The sequence below is a fragment of the Aspergillus pseudonomiae genome, assembly GCF_009193645.1.
Source record: "Aspergillus pseudonomiae strain CBS 119388 unplaced genomic scaffold BDV37scaffold_12, whole genome shotgun sequence".
NCBI classification, from domain to species: Eukaryota; Fungi; Ascomycota; class Eurotiomycetes; order Eurotiales; family Aspergillaceae; genus Aspergillus; species Aspergillus pseudonomiae.
Genome location: NW_022476004.1, coordinates 27835 through 41824, shown reverse-complemented (window position 1 = coordinate 41824; position 13990 = coordinate 27835). Strand labels below are relative to the sequence as shown.

At 48.7% G+C, this 13990-nt stretch overlaps 6 protein-coding genes and 1 non-coding gene across 7 annotated transcripts; 4 read left to right on the top strand and 3 right to left on the bottom strand.

The window, feature by feature from the left end:
* The first annotated feature begins 88 nt into the window (after nt 1–88).
* On the top strand, nt 89–1062 carry BDV37DRAFT_241103 (uncharacterized protein). Its single transcript, XM_032081144.1, has 2 exons — nt 89–483; nt 555–1062. The coding sequence occupies exons 1-2, from the start codon at nt 144–146 to the stop codon at nt 809–811; spliced, it is 597 nt and encodes a 198-aa protein (XP_031944475.1). The 5' UTR covers nt 89–143; the 3' UTR covers nt 812–1062.
* A 67-nt stretch (nt 1063–1129) lies between these two features.
* BDV37DRAFT_280067 (uncharacterized protein) lies at nt 1130–1930 on the bottom strand (the record flags this gene model as incomplete). Its single annotated transcript, XM_032086479.1, has 1 exon — nt 1130–1930. The coding sequence occupies one exon, from the start codon at nt 1928–1930 to the stop codon at nt 1130–1132; it is 801 nt and encodes a 266-aa protein (XP_031944474.1).
* A 323-nt stretch (nt 1931–2253) lies between these two features.
* sik1 (snoRNP complex protein NOP56) lies at nt 2254–4353 on the bottom strand. Its single transcript, XM_032087055.1, has 3 exons — nt 4063–4353; nt 2892–4011; nt 2254–2826 (listed from the first exon to the last, which is right to left on the bottom strand). The coding sequence occupies exons 1-3, from the start codon at nt 4224–4226 to the stop codon at nt 2542–2544; spliced, it is 1569 nt and encodes a 522-aa protein (XP_031944473.1). The 5' UTR covers nt 4227–4353; the 3' UTR covers nt 2254–2541.
* Nucleotide 4354: 1 nt separating this feature from the next.
* Nucleotides 4355–6603, top strand: BDV37DRAFT_28229 (chaperonin-containing T-complex subunit CCT6). Its single transcript, XM_032087006.1, has 7 exons — nt 4355–4643; nt 4713–4807; nt 4861–4882; nt 4939–4980; nt 5034–5054; nt 5110–5283; nt 5342–6603. The coding sequence occupies exons 1-7, from the start codon at nt 4602–4604 to the stop codon at nt 6566–6568; spliced, it is 1623 nt and encodes a 540-aa protein (XP_031944472.1). The 5' UTR covers nt 4355–4601; the 3' UTR covers nt 6569–6603.
* Nucleotides 6604–6840: 237 nt separating this feature from the next.
* On the bottom strand, nt 6841–8591 carry BDV37DRAFT_241094 (putative histone acetyltransferase (MysT1)). The gene has a single exon (XM_032081143.1). It carries the CDS (start codon nt 8113–8115, stop codon nt 7051–7053), a length of 1065 nt encoding a protein of 354 aa, XP_031944471.1. The 5' UTR covers nt 8116–8591; the 3' UTR covers nt 6841–7050.
* Nucleotides 8592–9015: 424 nt separating this feature from the next.
* Nucleotides 9016–12410, top strand: BDV37DRAFT_28207 (RNA recognition motif domain-containing protein). Its single transcript, XM_032086955.1, has 2 exons — nt 9016–9319; nt 9373–12410. Exons 1-2 carry the CDS (start codon nt 9095–9097, stop codon nt 12256–12258), a joined length of 3111 nt encoding a protein of 1036 aa, XP_031944470.1. The 5' UTR covers nt 9016–9094; the 3' UTR covers nt 12259–12410.
* Nucleotides 12411–13477: 1067 nt separating this feature from the next.
* Nucleotides 13478–13571, top strand: BDV37DRAFT_t58. Its single transcript has one exon. It is a non-coding gene; the product is annotated as a tRNA-Pro (tRNA).
* Nucleotides 13572–13990: the final 419 nt, after the last annotated feature.

The window sequence follows — 13990 nt, the reverse complement described above, 5'->3', positions numbered from 1 at the left end:
ATTAACCAGGGTTGGCAGTATCAGGATACCTCCGGATAATATCTTCTCCGATAGATCATTGTTCTTGCAAGAGTCTGCCAGCGATCTAGGTGATAGTACGTGTTGACTGGGCTTAAACAACAATTCAATATAGGTCATACGCCATGGCGGGGGACACTCTGGAATCGTCTACCCCGAACATTGAGCAGCATAACAGCTCCCAAGAGGCCTCCCAACAAAACAAGCCCAAGCATGAATTCCCCAAGTCACAGGTCGGAAAGCTATGGGATGCTTTTGGGAATCCCGAAGAGTCTGCGAACGTGCTAGCAACGGGGGCTGGACCCTCTGGGAGGGGCTCGAAGGACGCTACGGTCACGGAAGCTATGAAGTCAATGTCCCTTAAAGATGTCACATCATTCTACAAAGCACCATGCGCACGAGACTCCCTACTGCTGGGTATTGGAGCAGGGTTCGGAATTGGTGGCATCAGAGGTGTATTAGGAGGTAAGTGACTTTATTCACTCGGATTTTCTTAGGACATGACATTTGGTAACCCTAAAATAATGATTGTTTAGGATTGCGCTCATTATGGACTGCTTCCAATTGGGCTGTTGGCGCATTTGCCCTCACCTCTCTCGCAGCGCACGAGTTCTGCCAGCGGCGTCGAGTACAAGAGTTGGACGGTATGAAACAAGCTGTGGAGTTGATGAAAGAGCTGAAGATCAAGAAACAGCGAGAGAAGGAAGAGAAGGCTGCGGAGGTCGCGCGTTTGGCAGAGGAAGAGAAGAAAAAGAAGAGCTGGACGAACCTTTCGAACTATAAGTTCTGGTAGTCCTTTCGCGCATTTCCCGGAGTCATGGAGTTTGCTGGGATCGCTTTGTAAATTTCGAGTGGGATGTACAGTACATATTTCTATCTCATCAGGCTCCAGCCTGCCAAGGAAGAATAGTTTCATGATCGCATATCAATATCCAAACCAACGCCAGCTCATTCATATCCCATGCTCCATTGCATCAAAAGTTGCGCCAATCCAAGAAGAAAGAAAGAAAGAAAGAAAACTTGGGGGACCAAGGGCAAGTAAAAAAATAGAAAAGAAAAAAAAAAAAAAAAAAAAAAGGAACAAGACAAAGAGATGGTAGGTGAAAATCAATCAGACGTCAAATTTGACTCTCTTCTGAATGGCGCCCGACTGAATAGTCCGTAGCTTTTCGAAACCAACAGCGTCTCGTTTTTCCCTTCTTTTTTCTCGCGCTTCCCTTGCCTCACGACTCTTCCATTCCGCAAGCTGCTTCTGCCTCTTCTGTGATCTGGACCAGGCCATTGCTGCTGTCGGTTTAAAGCCTATTCCATTGATACCATATCCATCGTCGTTCGGATCACTTGGATCATGCCCGGTTATCTCGGAGTCGTGCCATGTAAGCGAGTCGTTAGCTGCACTGCTAGTGGGTGGCGGTGACTTCTTACGTGGTCGTTGTGTTTTTGTGGGGGTTCGTCTCTTGCGAGGGCTTTGTGCTGTCTGTTTCTTGGGAGACGGAGTTGGTGTAGCATTGCTCCGATTATCAATAATTGCTTCAGAAGGCCCACTGGCGACAGTGTTGGTTTCTGTCGCTGAGTTCGACTCGGACATATCATAAGAACTGTTATAGGAAGTAGCCCAACATCCCGACTCTGCGTAGTGCACAAGTGGTGACTGGCTTATATTACCATTCAGAAATTGCGGTGTCGGAAAGTGGTCCCCACGTATGGCCAGCTGCCCTAGGCGACCAGCAACGGCGGCTCGAGGACTATATCTCCCAAACTCTTCTTCCTCGCGAAGCTTCACTTCTGGTAGGCTAGGAGCCGAAACGCTAGATGGAGATGATATAGAAGGGCTGTAGTTATCGGATTCTTCTGAAGCGCTGCGCTTGGGCCTGGGCGAGTTCAAAATCATTGTCGGTGAACTCGTAGGCATCATCGCGGGGCTGAAACTGAAGGCGGATGTGGGGGCATCACTTTGATAAGCCTTCATTAATAAAGTAGAGACTCTCAGGTTCACAGGAACAGGGATCTCAGTAGATCATCATCTTCTATAGGTCCTATCCCGAGCTTGTATCACTTGCAGCCATCATAGCTCATATAAATGGAGGATTGCGGAGTATGCAAGGGCTCGGGCCATCGCCATTGAGTGAGAAGCAATGGGGTTGGTTCATTGTTCGAGAGGGGGTTTGCGGCAGTTTGTCTCCTGTGGACGACGGCAGTACGATTCCGCCTTCTTTCCGATCTAAAACGCCATGGCAATTGAATAACTGTAGGGCTGAATGAGTGTAATATAGTAGTCTAGCAGGTACTAATGTACAAGTATCGCATAATGCTCAGATCCATGTAGAACATAAAAATCCGATTGACATTTTCAGGAGCTACAGACAAAATTTTAGCACGACGGAGGCCTCAATCGAATAATTTACAAATACCCAGCCCAACAAGTCGTGAAGTAAAACAAAACATAGATAGGAAAATATAAACTCAAAATCAACCCTACAACGCCGCGACAATGACGCCCTCGTGTCCCAGAAAATGGTGCATTTAGACCTTCTTCTTCTTCTTGGACGGCTCAGCATCGCTGTCGTGCTTCCGCTTCTTCTTCTCAGACTCGCCCTCACCAACATCGGACTTCCTCTTCTTCTTCTTCTCCTCCTTGTCGCCCTTCTCCTTCTTCTTCTCCTTCTTCTCACTCTTCTCCTTCTTTTCCTTCTTCTCCTTCTTGTCCTTTTTCTCCTTCTTGCTCTCAGCCTCAGCATCTTCCATCTCTTCATCGCTCTGATCCACATCGACGTCCATATCAGCTAAGACAGCATCCATGGCGTTTTTCTAGATGCAACATTAGTATATCACCCAAAAGTTGAGAGTAATGGTGATAATGGAGGAAAACATACCATAGCAATTTCATTCTTAGTAGGGGCCGCTCCGGTAGCATAGAACTCCAAACGCTCCTCAACTTGCTTCTTGAGGACTTCACCAAACTTGGTCGTAGGCTCCTCAGAGAAGTTATCGATTCTGGAGGCGATAGAGCACTTGTTCGCAAGGAATCGAGAGATCCGACCCTTGTTCTTGGGGCCAGCCTTGCCAATGAAAGAAGAGTGGTACAGAAGACCGTACTTAGGGGTGTTTCCCTTAGTCTTCAAGGCTCTGAAGAGAGCCTTCTCAGCACCGAGAATCTGCACAGTGGAAGCGGGGTATTTGGAAAGGTTGGTCAAGCTTCCGGCGTGCGAAATGAGACGAGCACCAACGATCTCTCCAATCAAGGCAGCAAGATTGGGCGCAACAACGCTCATCTTGGAAGTCAGGTACGAATGCAGAGACTTGCGGTACTGGGAAAGGCTGACGACTCTTTGCGCAAAAGCGGTGACGTTCTCCATGTCGGTCTCAGAAATCTCTTGGCCCATACTGTGCTTCGCAGCATCAATAATGCTTTGGGCAACGCCCTCATCGTCCTCCACAAGAGCAGCAAGATCGTGCAATTTGTCGTCAGTCAGAGTGGTCTTATCCTTCACGAACAGAGCGATTTGCGCATAGCGCTGGTTGTCCGAAACGATCTTGATGAGCTCAGGGAAATGCCACGAGTACCACTCCCGAACTCTCATAGAGAATGTGTTAATAGCCTTATCGAGCTGGTCAAGGATAGCAATGGCCTGAATGATATGGTTATCGTCACGCTGGACAGAGAACTTGACCTTGGCACGGGAGTAAGCGTGACCAAGACCAAGTTGAGCAGTGTCCATATCACCCTCACGGAGTTGCTTCAGCAACTTGGTAGCGTGAAGCCTGATACCACGGAGCATGTCTTGGACAACCTCGCTGGTGTCGCCGGTTTCGCAGTCAACGAAAGAAAAGGCAGACTTGATACTTCCGGCCAAAGCCTTGTCCAGGACGCCCAGAACAATCTTCTTCTTCTTGTTAGGCTTAGGAAGGTTCAATTCGAGGAAGGAAATAAGAGTATCGGAGGCAACACCTTCCGAGACATCGTTGATTTCGCTCAAAGCCATCTTGTTGTTCCTGGGACTAGTCAGTCTTTATTAAAGAACCCAATCAGGAAGTCGGACATACTCGAATGGGAGGAAACTAGCCAACTCAACCATTTTTCCAAACTTAGAAAGATCGTTAACACCATCCTGGACCTCCTTCAAGCGATTGCCGACGCTGTCACCCTGGTGGGCGACCTTGAAAAGTCCGTAGCCCATAGGGCCCTCGAAAAGTAGGAAGTCGGCCATGGTGAAATTGAGTCAAAGGGCCAATATAACAAGGGAAAAATTTCCTTCAAGTGTAATCGATCGAGCCCCTTACCCAAATCCCGGGAGTCTGCGGTCGTAGACTTGCCGTGGAGCGCCGTGGAGTTGGTAAAAAAAGGCTGGAGGGCAAATTTGGAGAGTCGAGCCGTCGGAGCTCTTTTTTTTCGCGGCGGCGCTAGTGCGAATACTGAATGTGGGCTTTTTGCCAAAACTACGAGCTCACCGCATTCGACGGCAAACACCACCAGCTTTGTGCCAGTGCGGGCTATTCTTTGGGGCCGATAGCACCAGCAAGCCTGTTTTTCTACGAGTTAGTTCGCTGGGGATTGCTGATTGTTATTTACCCATTCAGCAAAAATGTCTGCAACTCAGTTACTTAATCCCAAGGCCGAGTCGAGGGTATGTCACTGATAATTTCCCCCTCAGAAGTAGCCCCTCAGTGGTCACACGCAAATTAACATTGCACAGCGGAGGGCGGAAGCCTTGAGAGTCAATATTAGTGCTGGTGAAGGTCTCCAGGATGTTCTTAAATCTAACCTGGGCCCCTCCGGGACATTGAAGATGTACGTTCTCACACGTGATAGATGCAAGATGGGAAAGCACTGACAAAATTTAGGTTGGTGGACGGTGCCGGCGGAGTATGATATATTTCCCCTTATCGCAAAATCAGCTACCTAATGAGCATGCAAAATAGATCAAACTGACTAAGGATGGAAATGTGCTATTGCGAGAGATGGTAAGGCTTAGGCAAATCTATGAACCCTCAGGCACAGGCTAATGTTTGTACAGCAAATCCAAAACCCCACCGCCGTAAGATGCCTTCCTCACGTTTCCAGAGACCCCTTCGAATACTGATTTGGCGAAGGTCATGATTGCCCGAGCTGCGACAGCACAGGATGATATCACTGGTGATGGAACAACTTCCGTGGTGTTGTTGGTGGGAGAACTTCTGAAGCAGGCAGATCGTTACATCTCCGAAGGATTGCACCCTAGAGTAATCACAGATGGATATGAGATCGCGAAGAACGAGGCTCTTAAGGTCAGTACTGAGAGACTGGTGGCCATATGAGCGTCGAGGCTGATACGTTTGTATACAGTTCCTTGATCAGTTTAAGATTGAGCGTGCAATCGACCGTGAACTGTTGCTGTCTGTCGCTCGGACTTCGCTCAGTACGAAATTGAACAGTGCACTTGCCGAGAAGCTTACCCCCGACATTGTCGATGCCGTTCTCGCTATCCACAGAGCTCCCGAGAAGCCAGATCTGCACATGGTTGAGATCATGACCATGCAACATCGCACATCTTCCGACACTCAACTCATTCGTGGTCTTGCCCTGGACCACGGTGCAAGACACCCTGATATGCCTAAGAGGGTTGAAAATGCTTTCATCCTCACCTTGAACGTCAGTTTAGAGTATGAGAAATCAGAGATCAACTCCGGTTTCTACTACTCTTCTGCTGAACAACGAGATAAATTGGTGGAGAGTGAGCGCAAGTTTGTGGACTCCAAACTGCAGAAGATTGTGGAGCTCAAGAAGCAGGTTTGCGGCCTGGATCCGAAGAAGAACTTCGTTGTTATCAACCAAAAGGGTATTGATCCCCTGAGCTTGGATGTCCTTAGCAAGAATGGTATCCTTGCTCTTCGGAGAGCTAAGCGGAGAAACATGGAGCGTCTCCAGTTGATCTGCGGTGGTGTCGCCCAGAACAGTGTAGAGGATTTAACGCCTGACGTTCTCGGATGGGCCGGTCTTGTTTACGAACACCAGCTCGGGGAAGAGAAGTATACTTTCGTCGAAGAAGTTAAGGACCCCAAGTCTGTCACCATCCTCATCAAGGGACCCAACCAGCATACCATCGCTCAGGTTAAGGATGCCGTCCGTGATGGCCTGCGGTCTGTGTACAACTCCATCGTCGATGGCTGTGTCATCCCCGGCGCTGGTGCGTTCCAAGTTGCCTGCGCCGCCCATCTGTCGTCCGAGAACTTTCGCAAGACTGTGAAGGGTAAGGCTAAGTGGGGTGTCGCCGCCTTTGCGGATGCCCTTTTGGTCATTCCCAAGACGCTTGCAGCCAACTCAGGTCACGACATTCAAGACTCTTTGGCAGCCCTGCAAGATGAGCGGACAGACGGCAACATTGTTGGTTTGGATTTGACTACTGGTGAGCCGATGGACCCCGTGCAGGAGGGTGTCTTCGATTCCTTCCGTGTCTTGCGCAACTGTGTCGCATCAAGCACTGGTATCGCTTCTAACTTGCTTCTGTGCGACGAGCTACTGAAGGCCAGGCAGATGGGTAAGCAGGGAGGACCAGGTGGTATGGATGAGTAATGCTGTCACAACGTATAGATCAGATCATGTAAAGGAGCTCGGACAGGATTTATCTTCGGTTTTCCCCGTTCAAAAATAGTTGATGCCAAAATGTATTCCATAAATACAGAACGCCATGCTAATGAGCTTGGGCAATCTAGTGTGCCCTGAATAATAATCTACGCCGGTGGTGGCAAGATATCCAAATCATTGATAGAGATTGGGCTGTCACATTATGAGCAAAAGCAATAGAAACAGCAATCAAAGGGGAGTTAACAACAGCCTGTACGATGCTTCAGTCGTGGTAAAGTATCCATTCATTGTCCGTATGCGAGTCATATGGCTCTGGCAAAGATCGGGAATAAGATGGTACTAAGTTACTTCATAATGCGTGTTCATTCATCTCGCTCGGTTTAACATTGAGTTCATGAAGGTCTATCATCACAGTATACTAATACATACTGGTTGCCAGATCTGGCGTAGCCAAAATTAATTTTATACATTTACTCATCACCCTCACCACTGCCTGAATCGCTGATTTCAGGTGTGTCGCGTGGTGCCCATCTTCCAAGAAAGCCCTCATCTCTAACAGGATCTCGTAATGTAACACGATGAGCTTTTGCCCATTCAAGCACATCCGATTTTCGTATCATCACTGTTCCGCCGTCGTCAGGTTCGCCAGCATCTTGATTCGCCTTACGTTTTTTAGTCGGTGTTGTAGGTTCAACAACTCCCATGCCTTTGAGAGCTGTGATGACATCTTCCGTTAACATCCCGGTGGCCAATCCTATATCCTGTACTGTCATGACTTCATGGGGATGCTTTTTGCGAGAGCCCTTGGACGGCTTGGGCTTCTGCTGTGGCGAGTCTTCCGTGTCTGCAGAATCAGAGCCATGTAATAGTAAATATCGAGCAATCCGTTCCTCCCAGAATCGACTATAGCTCTTTCGTCCCATCTCACTTAGTGGTTTTTCCGGCCCACCTATCAAACCTCCGTCTTTTTCCCAATCACTCAGTTTATAACTCACACCCATCAACAGCTTGCCCAGCTGTTTATGCTGATACGGAGGGAAGATCAAAATGCAAGCAAGGTTGTTTGCGTCCCATGAGAGCTTCTCTTTTGAGAAGAATCCCAGGATATAATAATTCTCTGGATCATCGGGGTCCGTGAACGTGAGGAGGTAGTAGAGGAAGGACGCGACATCGAAAAAGACCGACTTATGATCGAGGAATAGTTTCGCGAACAGGGAGAGATTCTGCGCAAATAGTTTATGGTCCTCACCGTCTACCTCCCATACGGCGTACCCGCCATGGTCGTAGACCTTGGTCCCCGGAGGTGTCGTTCGGTTTTCGCAAACCCGTGTGTGTTTGGCATAGGCGTCTGTGTCGCACGAATACCGGAAACACCAGCGACAGACGTATAACCGATCCGTATCCTTGCTCACAAGGTCTTCTGGGTAGATGGACTGGTACCAGGTCTGAAAAAGGAGGTCACCTAGCACGACGTGTTTCACGTTACGGTCCGCGGACGGTTTCGTGTGCGACGGGGCATTGTTGGGAGGCGCCATGGAGTGTTTGCGACGAGAAAGGGCGAGGGAATCGCGAGAGGAAGCGGGAGGATTTTAAAACTCCGTCCGGTGATCTATAGGTGTGGATTTGCCTTTGATGCGTATTTCTGAAGGGATGGCCATTGGCGTGGTTGGTATAGGACGTGTTTGTCGCGGTCAAAGAGGGCGGGTATCACAGCGTTGCGATAGCTTTAGGAACGGAACCACCGATTCCAATTAGAGAGAAGGTTCAAACCAAGTGAGAACATGTGTTATGACATACTCAATTGAGGAAGAATGATAATCGTGTCATGACAATCATGACAATACCAAGAAACAATACTGTTCCTGCCAATATTCAAGCGGCAGGTGCAGCAGCAGCACACATGAAAGTTCATGTAATAAAACATCAAATCAAAGGCTCGAAAAGGGTTTAAGCCTGCGGGAGTACGTAAGATGAGGGTCACTTGATAGCGGCCATATTCCAATCACTGCCCGTCATGCGGGGCCAAAGCTTTACCTCTAAATTTACTGGAGTTATCGCATTAACTCTACTATTAAATCCTTTTGTCAACCGCAACAAGCAATTCTCTCCTCCGTCTCCGACGAAACTAACTCGGTTGCCTATATCCCTTTCGAACTTGATTCGTTACACAGCTTTTCGCCATCCGGATGACAATGGGCAACGCTTTCCTTTGGTAGGTAGGAAGAGTAGTAACCTACCTACCGTTTTAACTTGCTTTTGCCATCGCTCTCGCATAGGCAACAGCATAGCCTCTCGTCACCTTCGCCTCATCAGCAAGCTTCATGTTACTCCCGACCTCTGGCTAGTCCATCTTTAATCTCACGTCTCCTGTTCTTTTTCACTCTTTGTCTTGAAATCCATCGGTCGAATTAACACGATCTCGCCTCTCGTTTCTCTGTCTATCTATTACGCTGTCGTCTTTTTCCGAATATACCCTTCCCGTTGCCCCGAGCGGCTACTTTAGTGAAAGCCAAAATGTTGAAACCTTTTCAGATAAGAGATCTTCATCGATCTTCATCCCAAGACAGTCTCGCTGCATCTCAAAGTCTTGATCATGCCGTGGTAGAAGACCGCAGTCCCCTTGAGAGTCACCATCAGGGCATTGTCCAGTTGTCTGCTACAGAGTATGATGAAATTACGACGAATCATCCTAGAGCCCGGCTTACATACGTCGATGATGACGACGACGAGCTCATCACAGTATGTCTCCTCATACAAACATATCTGTCTACCATGCTAATAGTGAATTGTAGGTGGGATCATCTCTCGAGCTTTCCCAGCGTTTAGAAGAACCCGTTGATACTTCTGCCATTCCACAACCGACGCTGGAATCGACCGCCCCTGGGCCGATGCATATATTCGACATTCGACGGTCTAACTCAGTGAAGAACCTATGGAAGAAGTTTGAATATAAGCCCCACTTGGAAGACCATCAGGATAGGAATGAGATCGACACGGTTCCTGCAGCCGCGGATGTTTCTCAATCTAATGTACAGGAGAAGCCTAACTCCAGTTGTGAGAATCCTGGCCCCACTATGACCGATGTTCCAGAGCCGCTCTTGGCAGCATTTGAGGCTGAGATGGCCAGGATTTTGAATGCTACTACCACCGTGCGTGACGGCAACGCTCAACCAGAGCCTCCGGCCGAGACGCCAGCAAGAACAGAATCCAATGACCAACGTCAGCATCCGAGCGATGCCTTTATACATGCTCTGCACAATCTGGTCGAGGGTGCTGAAATGGTTGGTGCTGGTGTGAGATCCAGGCTGCCGGAATTCGAGCGGCAGTTACAGAATGTTCAACGCACTCTTCCAGAACATGTTGGGTCGTCGGTGCAAGTAGCCCTTGCAGCTTTGGATAGTCAGGCGAGGCACCTGATCCAAGCACTCAATAACGCATCGGCTGTGGGAGGACAAAGAGCCGGATATCTTTTTCAAACTGAACTACCTACCCCAGCCGCAACTATAGAGGGACTTCGTAACATGGCATCCGAACTTGGCCACATGGGAAACACATTGTTTGAGGCCTTCGAATCCGAGTTTAGATGCAATGTCTCAAGAAGCCAAAATCAGCGAGCCCCTGGAGATTCACAGCCAACCGAGCCCACTGGTGGCGCCCGGCCTGATATCTCGGCAACATCACCCGAAGCTCAGCAATCCACTCCAGCCGCAAATTGCGAGAACGAGAAAGAACCTTTGGGCATCGAGACACCAACTACTCCATCGACGGAGGTTGAATCACCGGAAATCTCAGTGCCCACGAATCACAACGCCGATCCTTCGATGGCGTCACGCCAACAGCCAGGGTCTTCGTCGCCGACATCTCCACCAAGCCCAGATATTCACACGCAGTTTCCTAGCTTATGGAACAGACAACACCCCCTTCCTCACAGACCTCATCCCTCATCCCGCAATGTCCGACCTCCGTTCGCCACGCCAAACACGTTCTATCCACCTCCGCCATTCCCAGTGCCTCCTCCCGTGTTCTGGCCACACCATGGTCCCCCTCCACCTCATGGGCATCCTCACGGACCTCACCCTCCTCCTCCTCCTCATCATCATCACCAACATCCCCCTCCGCCTCCTCCCCCACCACATGGCTTCCTTCCCCATTCTCCTCACCCACATGCTCCACACCACGGGCCATTTTATCCCCCGACAAGTGTCCTGCCTGTACCTCCGCGACCACCTCGCCACCGGCATAGAGACTGGCCTGCATTCCACCATAGGCAGAATGGCAATGGAGCACCGGCACCTGAAACAATTCGCCATTCTGAACATGACTTACCCTCTTCGTCCACAGCTAGCTCTGCCGGAGCATCACTTTTCATTGGTAATGTGGGATTCGGTGTTCACGAAGCAATGATTCGCGATGTTTTCGCTTCCAAGGGATTCTTAGTTGATGTACATTTGCCGCTAGATGCAGAGACAGGAAGGCACGCAGGCTTTGGCTACCTGCGCTTCCCTTCCATCCACGCAGCAAAGGCGGCGTTGGACGCTTTGCAAGGTGCTCATATAGATGGACACTCGATCAATCTGGAGATCAGTGATCACTCTCCGATCACCACGCTGGACACATCACAGGGCCGTGAAGAACATTCTAACCAGCCACAAGCGCCTTCGGAGCTTCAGTCTTCCTCTATTGCCCCAACTAGAGTGGGGCAGACGTCTGAACCGCAAACTATTGGAGAACATGGTTCATCCAACGAGCAGAGATCGGCGCCCTTGACTGTAGCGGACCTCTGCTCGAGCGATATCCGCCAATCAGCTAGGGCGTCTTCTAGCGAAACCAGCTTGGTTGGCTCCTCACTTTTGGACTCGGAACGACTCAATACTCTATATCCCTCGCTCTTGCCTGAAGGTTCTCCTCAACAACCTATGGTAAGCAACAACACATCTACGCAGCTCCCAGATCTCAGTCGTGAGCCGGAAGAACGCCGTTTCCCACCGGTGTCACAGTTGGACGCACATTTTCTGGCTGAACCACGCGGCGGAGCAGAATCGTCTAGTGAAGCTTCCACTTCCAGAACTAGATCGACTCTCCAGAGGAGTGTCGAAGTTGACAGCCATGACAGTTTGTATGGGCCGACACCACCAAACCTACCCGGTGCATTTCTCCAGGATCCTCAAGATAGTTATCAACCGCGCCCTTCGTCGCTAGAAACCGATGCTGCGCAACAGCAAAACAACAGCGATCGTATGTCTGCCTCATGCTACCGCCGTCGCCCCAGGACTGTGAGATCTTTCCATCCGTCTCGAAGACATTCGGGTCCGTGGGATACCCTACGAGCTGAAGAGTCTCATGATAATACCAGGCCCCTAAGGCGACGGGCTACTGAACGTAATTCCCTCCGGGATGGTAGGGAGATGGGCCCGGCGAATACCTTCAATCGGCGATCATACCGCAGTGATGCCATGCCCCGCCCAAGCACATCTACGGCTGAGAGCGGTCCTGGAAGACAACGCAGCATTGATGACTGTGTGTCTGCTCTGGCTAGCTTGGGCTATGGAGGCGCCGAGGAAGGCGGACTTCAGAGGATCGCTGTGTATGCGGCAGCAGTGGATGGCAGGGTATCAGATGCTATTGAGATGATTGAGGAAGAGCGGAAGGCTTACGAGCAACAAGGATCAGTGAGGTGATGACTGCATTCTTTTGCTGTATTACTTTTGAACGATCTCACTATCTGAAGTAAAGTCTGCTACTAGCTGTTTGCCCATATTTCTATTTCTTGGTTTGTACTTCGTCGGGAGTTTGGTGTTCAGGAATGATTGCTATGTTCTCCTCTACTGTGGTACTGCTCTGGTGTAGGTGGGCTACTTATTATATTAACAATTCGATTTCAAAATCTTATTCCCTTTGTGAACTATTCACCAGGATTAATCTTGTAGACTCTATTGTATGCCTAGGATAAGCAAGGGGTAGAGTCAAGGGTAACTATATGTATGACGATACAGAAAATAAAAAGATATACAACAGCACACAACTTTTCTCACGCTTTGCCACTCACGTTCTGGGGCCTTCAGGTGAATATTCAGATGCCTGATGAATCTCCACACAATGCACTTAGAGCTATATCCCCGCTACCTGCTCTCTCCTAAATATAAAAAGTGTAGCTGAAAGATTCAAATTTTGATAGACTCATACATGAAATATAATAGGTCAAGTTAAGGAAGCATTCACAATAGAAACCGTCCAGAATTTCTACCGAGCTCTGTCTACTATGGAGGAGGTATCTATTTTTGAATCTCATCTAGTTTATACTAAAAGCTTTTAAAGTATATGATAGTGGATTTAAAGATTAAACCTAGTCCGTGCTGCCTGCAGCAAGGATGCAACTTCTAGGACCCAGGAACTTGCAGTGTTTCATATTTTAGAAAAGCACAATAATCACCCAATTCCAGTCAATCAACGCTATCATTTAAAAGTCCGGTTCTTGGCCACGGGTATCTGACATGGAGAATACTAGATGTAGGCTCTTGAATATGCTCCGGAATATTGCGTTTCGCTCCGCCACAGAGAGCAAGTCTCAGATGTTCTGCGAGGCTGAGCTCGTGATATCACAGCTATCCTAGGTTGCATGTTCACTATCACTGAGGTTTGATATCTAGAGTATCTTCTACGTCTGCTCCACAATCGGTTGTGCTGCTTGCAATGCCATGCTATAAATGTCCTTGATGTATCCCAGCTATCTGACACTTTGCTCGTCTGTTGGCTGAATTTGACCGGTGAATGAAAGCACTAGAGGTACAAGATAAACTCATGAACCTGGGTGTATGTAAGATTAGCTGTTTTGAAATTGCAGTGGTCGTTAAAAATTCCCTCATGTAGGCTTAGCTCAAGAAAAACTAGACGTCTACTGCCCGGATGGTCTAGTGGTATGATTCGCGCTTAGGGCTCACCCAAAGCATCGCATGACTGCGCGAGGTCCCCGGTTCGATCCCGGGTTCGGGCCTTCTTTTTTTTACTTTCATTTTTGTTTCTCTATAGCATTCATTCTTAGATGCACCAATCAACTGTACACCAGAAAATTCTCCATACCTTGGAGTGCGGCGATGATGATATGATGTGCCAACCAACGATGGATGCTGTGATTGCAAGGCTGTCGTGGGAAGCATTTTCTTCATTTTCCTACTTTTCTGTTATTATTCCCACCATCTAATGGGGCTACTAGATGGATTATTCAATGGGGGGGAGTGTCATGGCAGTGAATATAGAGGTTGGTTTGTTTGCTGTGCTTGTTTCGTTGTTATACGACGCTCCTCCTCCTTGCGTTATTTTGTTGAACAGAGCCTGTATTCTTATCGTAGTACAGTATGTCCGCCATGATAAGTGTTTCTAATTCGAATTGTATTTGCTGCCTACTTATATGGT

Bases quoted from the DNA above. Each gene is read 5' to 3' on its own strand.
- BDV37DRAFT_28229 (XM_032087006.1), top strand. From the start codon at position 4,602: ATGTCTGCAACTCAGTTACTTAATCCCAAGGCCGAGTCGAGG. The intron at 4,644-4,712 runs GTATGTCACTGA...AACATTGCACAG, and splicing joins ATCCCAAGGCCGAGTCGAGG to CGGAGGGCGGAAGCCTTGAG. The intron at 4,883-4,938 runs GTATGATATATT...CATGCAAAATAG, and splicing joins TGGTGGACGGTGCCGGCGGA to ATCAAACTGACTAAGGATGG.
- BDV37DRAFT_241094 (XM_032081143.1), bottom strand. From the start codon at position 8,115: ATGGCGCCTCCCAACAATGCCCCGTCGCACACGAAACCGTCCGCGGAC.
- BDV37DRAFT_28207 (XM_032086955.1), top strand. From the start codon at position 9,095: ATGTTGAAACCTTTTCAGATAAGAGATCTTCATCGATCTTCATCCCAA. The intron at 9,320-9,372 runs GTATGTCTCCTC...AGTGAATTGTAG, and splicing joins ACGACGACGAGCTCATCACA to GTGGGATCATCTCTCGAGCT.
- sik1 (XM_032087055.1), bottom strand. From the start codon at position 4,226: ATGGCCGACTTCCTACTTTTCGAGGGCCCTATGGGCTACGGACTTTTC. The intron at 4,012-4,062 runs GTATGTCCGACT...GACTAGTCCCAG, and splicing joins GCTAGTTTCCTCCCATTCGA to GAACAACAAGATGGCTTTGA. The intron at 2,827-2,891 runs GTATGTTTTCCT...TGTTGCATCTAG, and splicing joins CTAAGAATGAAATTGCTATG to AAAAACGCCATGGATGCTGT.
- BDV37DRAFT_241103 (XM_032081144.1), top strand. From the start codon at position 144: ATGGCGGGGGACACTCTGGAATCGTCTACCCCGAACATTGAGCAGCAT. The intron at 484-554 runs GTAAGTGACTTT...ATGATTGTTTAG, and splicing joins CATCAGAGGTGTATTAGGAG to GATTGCGCTCATTATGGACT.